General features: G+C 29.0%; 1 protein-coding gene across 7 annotated transcripts in view; it reads right to left on the bottom strand.

Annotated features, from left to right (window-relative positions):
* Positions 1-19,093, bottom strand: part of LOC106462455 (probable phospholipid-transporting ATPase IF) — a 118,967-nt gene that overhangs the window by 67,728 nt on the left and 32,146 nt on the right. For all 7 annotated transcript variants that reach the window (XR_002611279.1, XM_022389721.1, XM_022389722.1 and 4 more), the window contains exons 8-13: positions 15,646-15,727; positions 10,954-11,092; positions 7,736-7,817; positions 5,734-5,849; positions 3,474-3,635; positions 1,570-1,742 (exon numbers count right to left, since the gene is read on the bottom strand). Coding sequence is in view for 6 of the 7 variants with exons in the window: in XM_022389721.1 (XP_022245429.1) it covers positions 1,570-1,742; positions 3,474-3,635; positions 5,734-5,849; positions 7,736-7,817; positions 10,954-11,092; positions 15,646-15,727 (754 nt within the window). In the remaining variant the exon portion in view is untranslated. The remainder of the gene's footprint in view (positions 1-1,569; positions 1,743-3,473; positions 3,636-5,733; positions 5,850-7,735; positions 7,818-10,953; positions 11,093-15,645; positions 15,728-19,093) is intronic.

The raw sequence follows: 19,093 nt of genomic DNA, 5'->3' as shown, positions 1-19,093 counted from the left end.
TACCCATTTAAGCCGTCTCCAGCCATTATTAGTCTCAAAGTGGGTTCCTCGTCATCGAATCTAAGATAGTCGTTAACTTTCCCACGGGAACAATGTTAGTACTCTGAGTGAAACTGACATTTAACTGTTCAGAAAATAACGTTGTGCAATATCATTTGTCAGATGCAAACCTTAACTTTCTATTGGTTATAGATAATATATAATTAAACATAAGAGAGAACTTTTAATGAATTCTGAAAAAGAGGATGTGACAGGTAGGTGTGGCAAGAGGGGTCATATTTTCTATTTGATAGCTCTGTAACCAAACAAATTGGAAGACTATTAAAAATTATGGTTTGTCTGAGCAATAATGATTTTATAGAGAGTAATTTACATTTAATTTCATACTTACTGGAGGGGTGGTGGATAAAATAGAGACGAGAAGATGTGCCACGTGTGTCACACCAGGGGAAATTCAGGATTTTTTTAAATATTGCCTTATACAATTAAGAACTTAAAATTTATATACTATTAAAATATGAATTATTAGCTAAGATTTTATGCTATATTTATTGGTAAAACATAAACAAAAAGAAATTTAATAAAATTTTAAATGTAAGACACTAAAACCTTGTGTCATGCACAGTAAAGTATATCCGTAGCAACAGGGTTAAGAAAAACTTGTACATTCTTTTGTATGTAAGTTCGACAATAATGGAGTTCACTAACAAAACAGAGCCTTGCCATCTAGTGAGTTATAAAACAAACAAATTTAATAATTACAATAACAATATGATTATGTAACATCTGCCACCTACTGACAATTTGTAAAATTACATTTACAATGTTAACAGTTCACAATATGACAGGCATTACTACTTCCATCATTTCTATTAAATTTTAAGGGTTATTGACAGCTCTCTATCTATAATGACAGATCATCATCAGATCTATGATTATTATATGAAAATTTTTATATAAATGTCAGTTCATTTGCTAATAAAGCATTGTATTAAAAATTATGATTTGGAAAACAAAATATAAACAACTTGGTAATATATCAGTTCTATTATATTAAAATCATACACTTATTCACAGAGAAGCTGTATGCCAAATGTTATAGTTGTACATCAAGCCATTTGGAAATAACAATAGAAATACAATCATGATTTTTTACAAACTTCAGAAGGCCCTCTGGGCATTTGAATTGTAATAACATGCTTAAAAAAATTATCTTACTTTAAAGCATTTAATGCGCTATCAAAAAATATATATATATATGATATATTACATAACGTACTTAATACCATTTGCAAAACAATTTTTAGAGTCAACTTTCATATAATGTCATAAAATTGTACCCTTAAATGCTGTTCAGGTCAATATCTGGCTACTATTGAGAGTTCATACGATATCACATGTGAAGTACGAGTTAAAAAAAATTACCAGTAACTGACAGCTTAAACTCTGAAATTAAAAGAAATGTTCTTTCAGCCAATGTTCAAGCACATTTCTGAAGACTGGAGTTAAATCAACAACTACACAATATGATAATGATAACAATGAAATAAATTCTTTAAATAACATTACCTGTAACAGGCTTCTACAAAAGCTTTCTCATCTGGTGATGATGCATGATACTCTGGATTAGTCTCCTCACAGTTATTGCTAATTTCAATTGTGAAACCATTACTTAAATTTTTTACATACACCTGGACTGTGTTACAAACAGCCAAGACAAGAAGAAAATCTTCAACTGGACCCTAAAATAAGCAAAAGACATGAAAGATCTATTAAAACATCAAACTTCTTTACAATGAAGACCTAACATAATGAAGACCTAACATAAAGATAATAATAAAACTAAAAGTTACAAACAGCCCAAAAAGTTACAGTTTCTCACATTCCTTCACATCCAACGAATGATCAAAATTCATCGCAGAAGTTTCGGCCAGACACAGTTTGAATTTCTTTGAAGTATAAACCCCTTTATTAGGTCTGATGAGCTAAAAGTTGCACCAGTGGATCAAAATATCATCTCAAACCAACTTAAATAGACACCTTTTGAGCTCCACATGATATATATATATATATATATATTACCTTTTGTATAAAATACAATGTACTTCTGAATTTGAATTTTCAACCTTAAGTACATGGGTTTAACATTCAGGTCATAAGTCCCTAGAATTCAGGTATAGTAACAAGTAATTCTGAACTACTGATCTGAGGAAAGGTAAGCAGCCAGCAACACCAAAGGTTTATATTTTGCTCTTTTGAACTAAATAATGAATTTTATTGTCACGTTTATAACATACCTACATGCTGAAAGTGTGGAACTTATCCAACGTCATTGCAACTCGAATTGCAGACCATTTGATCCACAGCAAAGCATGCTAAGTACTAGTTACACAAAGCCAGTGTACTTTAATAAACCATTTGTAAGCTGGCATTCATGAAAATTTAACCTGTTTCTATCACAAACAGAATTCTAAATTAACCCTCCCATATTAAATACAATTTTTTTATATGTTCAACAAATTTATACAGATACCCCCCTCATTAATTTTCTCTGGTAATATACTTTATCAAGTTTGCTATTATTTCATTTGAGAGTAATGATTACCCCCAATTATGTGAAGTTTTTTTTTCCAAACACACTAGAATACACAAATCACACCGTTTAAATAAGCTGTTTGTGACAAACATTCTTAAATGTACGAAATGTTTTATGGTACAAGATATTTAACAAAGAATTAGACATGCCATAAAGAAGACATGTTTTGCTTATTAACATTACGTAACACTTTGCAATATTCATAACTGGTAATAATGTTGGATGGTCTCAGCAGCAACAAAGTTATTTTTAATGACTTTAAATTCATCAACACAAAATATTTTGTACTCAAATAATACCTACAGCAGACAAAGTATGGCAGATTATAATAATATGATGCACAACAAAATTGGAATGGTATTAAATAATAAGATTTTGAGAAAGAAGTTTCATTATTTTCATACATTTTATAAAGAATATGATGATGACACATTTTGTGTTCTTCAGGTCCAGTCAGTCACATGTACTAACTTTCTTCATCACAAAAGCAAAAAAGATAGTTGTGGTGTAACATTAATAATTTTTGATCTAAGCAAGCTAAATACTAATACCACAACAACTCACCAAAGTGATAATTAGTACAGCTAATCAAATATACTCTTCTTACTTATAAGGTTTGTAATGTCTTGTTTCATCAGTTAGGTATCTTGCTGTTTCATTTAAAACACTCTTCTTTCTTACCTGTGAAATTTCCTTTAACTTAAAAACAATAATAAATATAACCTAACTATCTCAAATGTAACTTTTTTAGAACACATATTTTAAGATTTATATTTTCCAACATGGCTAAAAAGCCTATATGGCTGGTCTAGCTATCCTTTTAACTACTGTTGTGCTTGCTCTCTTACATAGTAAAAACTAACATTATACTACACACCGAATAATGGAAAACTGGTTCAGGAGCACTACGGAATGATTCAGCAACTTTGCAAAGCATACCACCATGCTCAGTGTACTTAACACCATCGATGGAAGAATGTCGAAAAACCATGTCATTTTCTGTTAAAGTTCCTGTTTTGTCAGTGAACAAATACTGTACCTATAAAACAACAAGAAAAAATTCAGTGAAATAATATAATGATACCTTTGTAAAACTTTGTTTCTATAATATTATCAGCCCTTTTTCATATTTTAACAAAATTAATTAATTTTGTATTAGAAGATAAAGAAATTGTTTCTAAACAAGACTGATCTAAAAAGGGTGAATTTGTATTGTTTATTAAATTATTAAGTAAAAATATACTAGTAGTATCAAATCTTGAAAATATTTTAAAAAGCACTTGTATTAATTCTGAGTGTCTCGTTGATGAATTACTAACTGATATGAACATGTGGTGACCAATACATATAATAAAAACAGATGTTTCTAACAATATACTACACTATTGAAAAAACCAAAGCACAACTGGCATCAAACGTTTGCTTTTAACCATTTAAAGTATTTCAAAGAGAAAACAATCTTGTGAACTTTTGTACTTTTCTCCCACACTTATCAAGGACCAAGGGGACCATACAACAATAAATAGAAAATCTGACCATTTGTCAATTACCTTGAAACAACATGTAAAAAAGGAGAGAACTTACTTTCTCATTTAAAAAAAAATACACACTAGATCACAAAAATATGAGAACTCTGCCCAGTGACCAAGAAATAGTGAAATGACACGACTGTTATTTCTACAAGACCCAAATCAACTATTTATCTGTACAAATTTGCAACTTGGACATTTTGAAGTGACTTCATTGTCATATGTTTAAGGAAATTAAAAAGGTTTGCTTTTGTTGTGATTTTAATTACTGATTACTTTTTATTTTATAAAACTGTAAATTTTATTTCTGTTTTTATTTGAAAACACCACTGGGCTTATTTCACGGGTATACAATAAAAATAACTTTTTTTTTAAACTGTTAATCAGACAGTTTGATTTAATACAGGTAAGTTTTAAATTCATTTACATATATATTTCTTATGCTTATTTCTTGTGATCTTCTTTGTCCATTGAAGCAGTTACTTAGGCATAAGGCCTAATGCAAATAGGCCTAAAACAACACCCTTGTCATGAAATGAAACTTGATATGGTTGAGTGCAAAATGACTTATTAAACTAAGCCTACTTCATCTCATCTTATAAAACTTGACACTTGAACATCATAATTCAAATGAAGTATAAAATGATAAAGCACCCTTTAAAAATAATCAGGACTAACTGTAGTGGAAGTTGTTCCCAAACATTTTCTTCTAGCAACAAGTCATCTAATTAAGTTTTCAACACTTTTCCAGTCTTTACACAAATCTCTGCCAAACTGGAAGTTTCACTGGCATTTATAGTTGCATAGAACAGAAGAAAAAAGTAGCCTATAGTTTCTCAAAGCTGAAATATAGGCAATTACATTACACCATGGAAACAGAGTTTGAGAAACTGTGACTGGCTAAAAATCACTAAAAATACATTTGTATTGAAGCTACATGGAAATAATTACACTATTTTACTCAAAATTATTATGACTTTCTTCCTAAGAGGCTACAAGTGCATATTATGATCAGAAGAACTTCAGGAATAATAATCATTTTAAAGGGAGCAAAATGAAATGAACCAAAAATCGAAATTTGTTACTTTTATTAATATCTATGTTAATTTTGCAGTTGAAGAAATTTCAATTCTGAAGTATTCTTTTTCAATATCTGGAAAAAACGAATACAAGTTTATTTTCTACAATTGTTTTAATTGAGCAGTGCAATATTGCTCTCAAGCTGGACTGCACCCAACCAGATGTGAAAGAGTTAAAGGAAAAAAATTAGAAGAATGCATAATTAAAAGGTTTTCTATCAGATAAAGCTGTGAAATTAAAATTTTCTATTCAAATTGGCAGAATATATTTACGAATCTATAAGTAAGAAACACATAACATTTAATCCATGTTCTTGGAATACATCAAAATCCAGCCAAAATTACAACAATAATTCACAATAATGAAGGAAAATAGACATTCATACCTCAGTAAACTGAACATAATAGTTCAGGGAAAAAATATGTAGTCATCAAGATGCACTTTACAATGGATTAAATGTGTGTATTTCAAATACAAAATAACAATAATGGTCACAAAAGTTTTCATTAACTTAAAAATTATCCTCACTTGACCAAGTTCTTCATTTAGGTCTGAGCTATTGCACTTTGCACATTCATTCGAATTTTCATCATATAGTTCACCATCCCATGTTAGAAACATAACACCAAAAAACTTCACCATTTCTGAAAATGAGTAAAATATTACATCCTTTGAATTGTTTCATATTTTACATATTTACAATTTTAGACATGACAAACATTAAGATAGAATACAAAGGACACTGTTTTTTAAGCCTCCACATAATTAAAAATAAATCTTATATTTACCATTATGTTCAATTTAATTCTACTGACTGACAATCTTAATGAATGTATTTAAACATTCATTAATATGTTAAGTGCAATTTATTTACAACAGTGAAGTGACTTCTTTAATAATATAAAAATAAATAAATAGAGAGACAGAGAGATAATAAGTACAAATGAGAGTTAAACATCATTCTAGGTATATATCTTGAAGAAGTCATAAAATTAACTCTCTTGCTATAGGCTCGGTTGATTCAACCGAGTTTATTACCCTAAAGTGACTATCAGATTCTACACTATAACTTTTAATATGTATTGTGTATCTTAATGAAATTTTACAAGTTTTCAGTAAATGTTTTAAGTCTTTGGAATAGAAAGAATCGGTTATTTTAACTCTTTTCAGCATGGGCTCGTTCCCTGGGACCAACCTCGTAACCATTTTGTGCTTGTTATAGTTTTCATGCTATAACGTTTAAACTAGTAAGTGAATGTTAACGAAATTTGGGAGATTATCAATAAATATTACAATGCTTTCATATGCAAAATATCAGATATTTTTATTAAGTCTTAAGGTTTGCAAAGCAATGTTTTTTCATGTCTTTTTCTTCTTTTCGCATGTTTCCTATCTATCATGCAAAGTAATATTCAGTTTAAGATTAAAAATACTTTTATGAATCAGAAAATTTTCAAATTTCACATGCGAAATCTTTATACCAGATATGTCCAGATAGTTATCAAATGCTTCTTAAGAAATTATTTAATTACTGAAAATAACAGATAAAAATATAATCTCTGTACAGGTTTGGTAGATTTGACCAATCTCGCAATCACCACAAAAAATTATGAAATAAATGTAAATTATGCCTCTTTCATTCTAAAATGAACACAAATTATAACATGAAAACATAAATGTTTAGACAAAATAGCTTAAATCTCACAACATTATACATATATATGTATTGATTATTTTTATTATATTGACCTTTCAGCCATGCCTGACTAACCATACAGAAGTTACAATGACATGGCTCATGTGAACTCATGTTACCGTATCAAATAACATAAAATTGACCTGTCTTGGCTGTGTTTTAATAGACTAGTATTTTGTAAAATACAGTCACATTTCCATTATTATACATTATATATGTATATAGATTATTACTATTTAGAAATAAGTTCTTATACTTATTTTTCTTAAAACATAAAACAGTAAATAAGGAAGTAAAGCAAACAATTATTTCTTCTAGTTATGATCTTTGTACTTGGTTACTAAGCCTTTAACAAATTTGCACATCGAGGATATGAAACAAAATATTTTTTTTAGGTTTTTATATATACATTTGAATAACTAAAAAATCATAAATTACAACATAGAATTCCACTATAATTTATCAAACTTAGTAACTAAGACGTATTTTAGTCTAAAAAAATATGAAATTTCAAGCAGACTAAAGACACACCCTACCTCGTTGAAATATTGGTTTAAAGAGAAGTAAATGTTGCTAAGTCAGAGCTTAATATACATTTCTTTAATCAGAAAAAATACTTATATTTTTACACATTAAATTTGATTATTCTTTCTTTTGCACCTTGTATTACTATGAAAATAGATTAATACAACTACTAGAAATATTCAATTAACACTCAACTTGGTGGCATAAACCTTAATAAAGATAGGGTTAAGTACAAGTTAAATATAACATATAATGGTCCCACTAAAAATACCTAAGAATGAAAAATACAAAATTAAAACATTTACTTACCAATAGTTACATATAAAGAAATTGGTATTATGTAATTGAACAAAACTAGAAACGCAAGAAAATCGGTAAAAACTTCTCTTGCCTACAAGACAAAAAAGGAAGAAAAAATCAGAATATATATATATATATTAAAAGATGAAAACAAACAAAATTATTAAGAAATTAATAAACTTTTTCTCACTTATAACTTTTGGTTGGGGATAAATTACACACATAAACGAATGATAAAACTGATAAAACAAAATAATAACTGAAACAAGTTTTAAAAACCACGAAAATATCTTCAAAATATTAATAAAGTGAAAACAGCTTCAAGAACAATCATGAAAGAATAATGGTTATTCCAATTGGAAATGTTTTTCACTTTTTACTTACTCTGAAAATTACCTTTAAACAAACCAAATTAAATTAAATATCTTTTCAATGCATGATCCATGATGTTAGAAAAACACATAGTTCAAGAAGTCTTGATAGAAATGAATAAAAACCCTATAACCTTTCTTTTTCAGGGGCAAACTGGGAATGGTGGTGTAATAGAATGAGTGATATAAATATAGGGAGTGTAGTGATATCATGAAGGTCATCTGGTTTTCCAGGAAATGTTTAGTCTATTTCTCTACGTACTGTTGTAAGTATTTCATTTCTGGTACGGTGTAGCCGATGGCGAGAATGTATGTGAAAAGGTGTTAGGGATATTTTACTTTAGAAATGGATAAATATATGTATGTTTAAAACTATACTTAAGTGTTTAAGTAAAATAAAGGTGACACATGGAGACAGATTGAAAAAGATATGTTATACTATAAATTTATAAAAACAGGTATGGAAAATTATCTTAAATAAATAGTAAGTTTTAGGAAATTCAGTGTTCACATTATATGAAAAAAATGAGCAAAGAATAAAAATTATTTTTCTGACAGAGACGAAACCAATGAAAGGAGATCACTGATTCCAGGATCTAGATTAAAGGTTGAACAGTGTTTAGATTAGCAATCCTATAAGCTTCTTTTATTTCTCTATCTGCTTTAGTATTGAATCCTGTTTCAATGCTGATAAGAGTAACATTGTTAATGGAATGACTGGGTTGGTTAGTGTTGAACAACAGGGAAATCGTTTTGTGGTGTTAATAGAAGATTTATGGTTGTTGAAACATTCTCTAAGAGTTGTTTGTGGATGTCCTACATATTGATAATTGCATTTTTAACACTGTACAAGGTATATGTTGTTTTTTGTTTCACAAGTGATTTCTTTGCATATTTTATAGTTTCTTTGATTGTGCTTGTTAGAGAATGAGTAAGTGGATTTTATGAACTTGCAGATTTGACAACAGGCTTTATTACATGGACGACAAAAATTTTTGGGTGGGATATAATTTACTTTTGTGTGAACAAGGATATCTTTTAAAGTTCTGCTTTTTCGGAAGAAGACAAAAGGAACTTCAGGAAATATCTGTTTAAGACGATTGTTCAGTTGTAGGAGATGAAAAATTTATTTTCAGAATTCATGAAACATTTCTGAGTTTAAACTGATAGGTAATAATAATAATAATTCTATTTGAAAGTTTAGTATTGCCCTGATTTACGATGTTTTTCCGCTGAGTGTTGTTAGCCTTTTCAATTTATCAGGTGATTTTGGTATCTTTATAACCTTGTAACCTTAACCATTTCATCTCGTTTAAAAGCGAAAGTGTACCCATACATTTATCCTTACAGTAACAATCTTCAAGAGGGAAATCTGCTCTTTCTAATCATTATAAGCATGCCATTCAATTTAAAACTGTAGCATAGCAACACAGCTTTGATATTGCAAGTGAGCATAGCTGACCTTAAACTAAGGAAATATTTACAATGGTTTCTTGGGGGGGGGGGAGATATTCTTCAAAAGGGCTTGAGAAAGTAATGAAAAACATGTGTATGGTGTACTTTGGCCATCTGAAGGAGGCATCTACATTCTACACACACATAGTTTCTTCTCTAGCAGCTCTTAAGGTATAGAAATTGTAACCGCAAACCGATCACGTTACAGCAAAAACTGCATTTTTGTTTTAGACATTTCTTTTGAAAAAAAAAGGAATAAAAACTTAGATAATGTAAAACTTTGAATTATAACGTACTTGATAATAATAATTTCATTAAAACACATAGATAGTATAGTGATTTAATTAAATTTTGAATGTAAAGCAGTACTAATGCATTGGCATTTGGTCTTAAATAATGCACCAAAGAACACAGAATAATAACATGCAAAAAACAGACAATGTCCTATAACTACTACAATTTTCCTAGCTTTTCACATTTGTGACAAGAGCCGTTACAAATTCAGCTAAGTTTGTCAATGTGTTTCCCAGAGGAATCAAGCTTGAACTGGAAGGGAAACTGACAATCATCTGTGCAGAAAACAACGTAACATAATATGTCATTTGATAGATTAAAACCTTGCCTTTCTATTGGTTATAAATAATATAGTATTGAATGTCAGAGAGAACTATTGGCAATTTGTGAGAGAGAGGGAACGTGACAGGTGGGCATAGCAAGATAGGTCTGATTTTCTGTTTAATGGCTGAGTAACAACAACATTATAATGAATAATGTATGTTAAATTCTGTACTTCTTGGAGGGGTGGTAAATAAATTAGAGAAGAGATGATGTCTAGAGAAAAAAAATGTCACAATTCTCATACTAGGGGAAAATCAGTTTTTTTTTAAATATTGCCTTATAAAATTAAGAACTTAAAGCTTATATATTATTACAATATGGATTATTAGCTATGTTTTATGCTAAATTTATTGGAATAACATGAAAGAAAGTAGTTTAATTAAATTTTGAATGTAACTCATTAAAACCTCATGACATGCGCAGAAAAAGATGCCAGAGGAGAGAGTGTTAAGTTGTATTTGTGTTAATGAAACATTTAAGCCAAAACTACTATGCTTTTAAGTGTTGTGCATTTTACTTAAGCTTTGAAACATCAATATCTTAAGTGAAATATGATGAAAAAAAAAAGAAAAAAAAACGTGCACGAGTTATCAAATGTTTTTATTTATAGTTTATCTATTTTCATGGTTCTATGTGTTTTCCACTATCATAAACTCAAAACATATATTTAAACTACTTTTTTTTTTAAAAGATGCAGTAGAAATCCCTCTTGGTAACATATTATCCATCTTTTTATCTTATTAAAATAAATCAACATTCTAAAATTTGATTTTTGGAACTTACACTTGTGTTTAAGTTTGATTGTAGATACCATGAGACCCCTAAAACAGGATCTCTTATATAGAAATATCTCAATCCTGTTGCAATGGAAACTTCAGTGACTAGCAACACTAAGAAAAACAACAGGAATTTATTCATGGACCTGAAAATGAAATAAAATAATTTATTATACATATAATACTTGAAAAAATACATTTAACCAAAGTTTCATTTTTAAATAAAATAATGTAACTTGAAATAATACTAATTTCATTAGAAGAACTAAAATAAAAATAAAGGGAGAATATACAAACTTAACCTTTATCTTGAATAATATATTCATTAAGCTCTCACAGACAAGAATCAAACTAACAATACAGTATGTGATGGAAAAGCAAAAGGATCATGACAAATAGGTTAAAATGAAAAAACAACAACAAGAAAGTAATTATGTCCACAAATACATACTTTCTTAATGTTTAAATACAAAAAACAAAAAGAAAAAAAAAGGAAGAGCTAGTACACTTAGTACACAAAAAGCAAGTACTTTAAAGTGTAGGATGAAAAAAGAAAGACCCTCAGACTTACCACTAAGACACCTGGAGGCAAGATTGAAGAGACAGAAAAGTAAAATGTTAAGTTTCTCAAACAAATCACAAGTAAACTTTATTTTGTAATGCTCTGAAATAAAATAAATTGACAACTATGTATGCAAACAATTCCTGTGTGTAATACACAAGGTATATTAAACATTCAAAAATATGTTAGAAAAGTATAGAGACTGCTATGGATTAAAACTCCTTAAGTGATTTAGTTCAAAATATAAATCAGACATGTACATAAGCAATTGATAGTGAAATATGTACCAGAGCTTGTTTATGTGTACCTAAAGCTTGTCTAAAAATATTTCCAGAGGAGCATATTGTTCCCTGTATACAAAATAAACTGATCCAAGTCAAGTCTGGTATATCAACAAGAACTATCTGTAATACAAATGCTCCTTGTTATTGGTGGATTACCAATTTAATTTCTACCTCTATTGACAACAGAATACTGACATTCATTCAGAAGATTTGCAATAGTAAAATCTGACCAATCATAAGCATAGTAGTGAGAGTGATTCAAAAAATAAACATGATTTGTATCAGTCGAGTATGAATAATATATCTTTAATGACTTTGTCAGAAATTATTGATCTATTCATATATTATATTCCAAAGTGCACTACTTCAACTGAAAGTTACCAATAGTATCATGCGGTATGTTTCCCTCATGTATTTCAAGCAAGGACTAAGATTGTCACATGGACAATAGTCTCAACAAATATGCATGTTGCATCTCATGACTTGAAATATCATATATATACTATGTAATTGTGATTTTCTCCAATACAGTGTTTGGGATAATTTCATAAGCTGTCATTTTTTGTGCCAATTTTATCATGTCCATAGTTTTGTTAGTCAAATATGTTTTACTGTGTGTCACATAATGTTTACTCTAGAGCTGCACAATTAATATTATTTTTTATACTTGATAAATTGACAGACTCATTAAATGAATTATAATTAATTAATACATGTTCTTGGTATACTGGGAGAAAACACACCAAAAAACCAACATATGGAGATGAGCCAACTTCTAGTTTGAAAACCACTGCTATATTCTAACATAATATTAATCTTTCTATTTTCAGCTATTTTTTAAAGTAATTTTTGATTTATCCTGCATTTATAATAGATATATGTCAGTCACCATATGTACATTTTGCAAAAGAAAATTATTTTGACAAAACATTTTGTCACAGGTTTTTGGAAGATAATCTAGACATTTCCTACTTAACTAGTGATAACCATGCACTTGCCATTTTATTCATTTTTAAAATATGCAGCTAAACCCCACTGATATTGTGTAAATTATATAATTTTATAATTAATGAAATCATGTTTTATTATTACTAATAATGATGATAGTGTTTATATTTTAAACATATCAATCAAGTTTACAATCAGAAATAATTAAGCAACCAGTTAGCCAATTTATTTACACATGTTGTTTGAATAGGATAAACATAAAAGTAATATTGAATTAATAAGGATTTAAGTTACATGAATATTTTGCCAACACCAACTGTACTCTATAAATTAACTAAGCTTATTTGATTTCATGACGATTTGATTTGCAAAAATAAAAAAAAATCCTTATGTTTATAGCCACTGTAATACAAGATGAAATATCACACACACACACATACATATATATATATACTACATAATTGTGATTTTACCCAAGCAACCAAAACATCAATAAATGTAAAATCAAAGAAGTAATCTTAAAACTTGATTGAACAACACAGCTCTTTCTTTAAAGCAGCACCCTACTCACTCAACAAAAAGTACCCTATTATGACATGATAATCTAATTCTTGCTCTACTTATCATATTTAATTTTTCTTTATGGCTGTTTTCAAAGTTATGTTTCATCAGTAAATGAATAATCAAACGACTTGGTATGACATCACAAAAAGTTTACAAAAACTAGGCAGAATAAAATTAGGGGAAATACTTGAAAATCAAGAAATGGTAATGATAACAAAGTTATTCAATTAAATTTTGAATGTAGCTCTAAAAAAGTTGTGACAAGCACACTTTGACCTGCTTGTGATGAAAGAGTTAAACTCTCTGGATTTGGGTAGGTCAAAGTGCACATGTCAGGATCTTTTCACAGACTTACATTTAACATTTAATTAAATGACTTTCTTATGAATGTATGTCAATAAAATTAATATAATAATGTAAACAGTTTATAATTCAAATTTAATACAAGTTTTAATTTCTTAATATCAAAAGGAAATATTTAAATAAATTCTCAATTTTTACTTCTCTCCAAATTGCCAATTTTACATTTTCTTTCTACCCATGTATGACCTTTTAAGTTTGGCACAAATTATTATCTTATAATATAGGTAATGCTAAGCTATAATGAAAACTCAGAGCCTCCAAGCATCTTGCTTTAGAGATATATATATACAAGAAAGCCAAAACCACATGCCACACCTTCCTATTACATTTGCATTTCAACAAAAAAGTCAATAATTCTTTGACACTTTGCTATTGGATTATTTATAGCTTACAAAATAAAAATATCTCACTTTATTCAATTCCTACATGGCTAGCTCATACCAGATGTCAGATATTGAAATTTTTAGCCTCTGTTTTGTGGTTTACTATTGTGGAGATTACCTCAACCAACTTACAACGTTTTGTAACCCATTTATAGCTTAGTTAGTACTTTTAGGGCATTCTATTTTGTGTGCATGATAATGTTTTGTGTTCTAATTGTATATTTGAAATTAAAAAAATTACACACCAACATCCCTACCAAAAGTTAGGGTTAAGGTTTGTTGGGAGCAAAAAGTACAAGAACCCACATATAGGTACTAAATTTCTTGATTTTATGTATATTTTTTATCTATTGTTATAAAAGTTACTAAGCTGAAAAAATTATAAAATAATTAGGTTAAATAAGAAAACCTTAAATCTAAATAAAAAAATTACTCATAGTAATGCAGACACACACACATTACAAAGTGATGTGCATTCCAAGAGTGGTTGTAATTTGACTGTGCATGGCTGTAACTCAATCCTTCATTTACACAAAGCTGCTCCGCTCTAACAAATGGCATTTGCCATACACTGAGATGGTCTAAGTGCAGCTGTAAAGCTATAAAACTAAATTACTTCAAGATGTGAAAAGTATGTTAGCTTTGGTTGAAAGAATAAATAGTGTGTGTGTGTGTGTGATTGTTACAAAATGCAGTTATCTTAGAAAGAAGAAATGGGTAATTTAGATTTATTCTGTTTTTTCAAATTTTCATTTTACCCTACTTTGATGATATCTCTACAGTTAATGTTAGGGTACAGAAAATAGCAAATAAAATATGAAGTTTACATAGAAAAACAATTTTGATATTCATTCAGAAGATTATAGAGGTTATGCAAACGAAATATGAAAATAAGATTAAAAAAGTATTTTTATTTTTAACATGAATATCACCTTGCACTCTGAGTATCAAAGGCTTCACAAATTCAGAGACAAATCTTTAAGAAAAATACTTTAAAAAAATCTGATTTTTTTACTCCATACTATTAATGTTTACTAGAAGACTTCGAATTTGATGAAGAGGAATCAACTTTCAGAAAATAATAGTTTAGAGACAGCTTGAATGGGTAATGAAAGAAACTTTATTACAAATAACAATTGTACAATGTTTTGATAAGCTTTTGTCATCATCAGATGATGATAAAAGCATGTAGAACATTGTAAATTCATTATTTTGAAATAAAGTTTCTTTCATTACCTATTAAAGCCAACTACAAACTATATTTACTAGAAGACTGCCTAATTTTGTTAAGTAAATTTAGGGTTTACAAGGTAGGCCAAAATAGCCAAACACACATACTCCTGCTGTCATTCAAATTATAAAAGCTATTTAGTAATTTATGCAAGCCCAAAAAACCCTTGGAATTAACTATATACTTACAAACAACTTTAACTTCCTGTTGGGTAAAAAAAATTGACAGAAGCTCAATTTAATTTAAAGAAGTTAATATGGATAGATACATAACTTTTTAACATTACACATTATTATATACAATATTTAAAATGATGTAACCAAAGTATATACATTTTCCAGTATTTATTTGCTCAATATCTCACCTTTCTACAGTAGAAAATTTATTAGATGTCAATCTTAGATTCAAAGACAACTTTGTTTCAAAACCTGTATATACAGCACAACCTGAAAAATTTAAAAATAAATTGTTTTATATCATATCAAGTAAAATAAAATATGCCAAATGCTCACAACAGGAGCCCCTCTAAACACTTTTCTGCACAAGTCACTGTGTTACATTCAAAATTTAATCAAACACCTTTAACGTTGATGTATATGAAATAATTTAATATTATAATGTGTGTTATGATTGAAAGCTTTATTTTGTAATAAAGGACTTAAGATTGGATAAAATAAACCTTTAAAAAACTACTTAAAACTTCAGATGTACTGTCACGTGACCAACAAGCTATAAAAAAATCTCTTCTTTGGCTCTCTGTATCTTCAATAATACAATGATAATAGAGGTATGTCTAACCATTAAGATGCTTACATTACCTCTTGACTGGTTCCTTTCAAAGTACTCTGAATGAATATAATTAAAACAAGTAATAATTTTTTTTAACCCCTGACAGCTGCTATGCCCACCTTCAACAGATTTGTTTGAGCTTTATCCCTTCCTTGTAGATGTTACATACACATGTATATAATAGTTAGAAAGAGCTCATTTGACAGTATATAATAACAGAGGTTATTTTATTTTGAAACTGGGGTCAAGTCTTCAGCACAGATTACATGGAATTGACTATAGTACTGTTGGCTGCTTGATCAACTATAGTACTTATGGTTGTTTCCTACCTAAATATGTTATAGTTAGAGATACAGTTTAAATTTAGGTGTTACTATTATTCTTTAGTTAATTATGCATTAGTTCTGCTTTAACCCTTCCATTATGAGCTGGGTGGATTCCACCCAGCTCGTAACCACGAAAGTATCCAAGAGAGTAATTATAGATTTTCTTTGTATCAATGTTGTGGTGGTTACAAGGTCAGTCAAACTGCCCGAGTCTGTACAGTGATAACCCTATCGCCACAGGTATCTTTACTGTGCACGACACAAGGTTTTTGTGTATTACATTCAAAATTTTATTAAACTACTTTTTATTTATGTTATACCAATTAGTACAGCATAAAATCTTAGCTAATAATCCATATTTTAAGAGTATATAAGTTTTAAGTTCTTAATTCTATAAGACAGTATTTAAAAAAATCCTGAATTTTCCCTAGTGTTAATATTTTTTCTAGGTGTCTTCTCTTTTCTATTTTATCCATTAACCCTCCTAAAAGTATGAAATTTAATGTAAATTACTCCATTTAAATCATCATTGCTCAGACAAACCATAATCTTTATAGCCTTCAATTTTGTTTGGTCACAGAGATATCAAGTAGGAAATGAGACCCCCTCCTGCCACATCCTTTCTTTCAGGATTTATTAATAGTTCTCTCTTACATTTAATTATATATTACCTATAACCAATAGAAAGCAAAGGTTTTCATCTTGCAAATGATGTATTATACTAGGTTTTTTCTGTACAGAGAACTGTCAATTTCTCTTTTACTACAAGCTTCATTCTCACAGGGAACCCAATGAGTAGCTTCAATTTCACTTATAATACAAGGTTCATTCCCATGGGAAAGTTAACAACTAGCTTGGATAAACTTGTAATGGCCCTTGTTGCATGGTTAGAAAGCCAGAAAATTTTTGAGAGTTAGGGGATATTGTCTACGTTTTTGGTGCACTATTTAATCAAATAAAAATTACATAGTGCATTACTACCATTAGTATAAAAAAGTAGGGTTAAGTGTCATCAACAGCAAGAAAAAACAAGGCCCAGGTAAGTATTTGTTGTTTTTTATGTTTATTCTTTATTTATAAAAGTAACTAAAATTTAGGTTAGTTAAGGTTAGATCAGGTAAAACAATAATAATAATATAATGAAAATATTTCATGAGGCCCACATGCGAGCAATTCGTGGGTAATGTAAAGTGATAGTGTAACATGATCTACACTTTCCCAAAGTGATTTACAACTCATAATGGTGCGAATAGTAGCTAGACACAGTTCAAAGGGCAACAAAACAATTTTGATTTTCTTTTTTTGTGGTTACGATGTCAGTCAAATTGAACTACCTTGTATAGAGTTAGGATAGAAAAAATTACAGATAAAGTATAAAGTTTTATTGAAAAGAAATATTTGAAATTCATTTAGGAGGTTTTAGAGATTACACAAATGAAAACTGAGAATTTTCAGATGAAGTATTTTTAATCTTAACATGAAAATCACTTTGCACACAGACTATTCAAAACAAATACTCGATATATTCAAGGACAAATCTGTTTTTAGTTTATCAAAAATACTTCATTAAAAAATATGATTTTGTTGTGTGTGAAAGACTTATAATGTTCACTGAAAGACTGCCAAATTTTGTGAAGATGTACACACTATATTAAAAATTAGTAGTATCAAATCTATAAGAACATTGAACATGTACAAAGTCACGTGGTCGGTCAAATTAACTGAGCACGTGTTGAGAGAGTTAAACGTTACAGTATGTATATTTTTGTTATCTGGTAGTTGCAAGGTAAGTCAAAATGACCAAACCTATACAGAGGAAGTTAGTTATTTTGTGTTACAAATATTTAAAATTTTTTTGCACATTTCCTACAATCAGAATATAAGGTCCAAATTACTACAATATATGCATTTAATTGCATTATTAAAATGAATATTGATGCCACATTTTTCAGACCTAACAGTTACTGATTAGCATGTGAATAATATATTGCTAACATTGTAAAAAAAACTACTGAATCTTAATTCATCTGTTAAGTAAAACAGTGACATTAATAAACAATTGTTGCAGAAATTAAATGAACAGCAATTTCAGTATCAAGCATAACTATTATTCAGATTTCTGAGATTATTTGAAACCCAGTGGATGATAAAAATAGAAGATTCAACTTTTTGTAAGATATTTTTTCTTTTGTTTAAAATGAGTCTATAAATTTATGGCTCTGGAACTATGTAAGTAACATATAGTAAAGAAAATATAATTCAGGCAACACCTGACAACAGCAAAATATGTAAAAGGAAACCTTTTAACCCCCTCCACGTGATATGTTGAATGCAGCACTGGTTTAAAGTTGTGATGTCAAAATACTAAGTCTATAGTTTCATACGAATTAGGAACTCAAATTACCGATATTGACAAGCTAGAATATAAAATAAGAACCCCATATCTTTTCTATTTGCTGAGAAATCATTCATGTATTGAATCAAACACAATAGCCCCACTCACCTCTTTCAATTTCTGGAAATGGTCCCTTATATACACTTAATTTAAAATATGACATGTGAATAATCAATTCAAAGCTCAGAATATCCACCCAGTGGCTTTCTCAGCAATTTTCATATGCTAGGATGCCATCTCATTCTTTAGAACAAAGATTTCAAGGAGGTAGGTTGTGTCTTTAGTTTGCTCGAAATTTCATA

Source organism: Limulus polyphemus, unplaced genomic scaffold (assembly GCF_000517525.1).
Source record: "Limulus polyphemus unplaced genomic scaffold, Limulus_polyphemus-2.1.2 Scaffold1170, whole genome shotgun sequence".
NCBI classification, from domain to species: Eukaryota; Metazoa; Arthropoda; class Merostomata; order Xiphosura; family Limulidae; genus Limulus; species Limulus polyphemus.
Note: the sequence above shows the minus strand (reverse complement) of the source record. Positions and strands in the feature narration are given on the sequence as shown.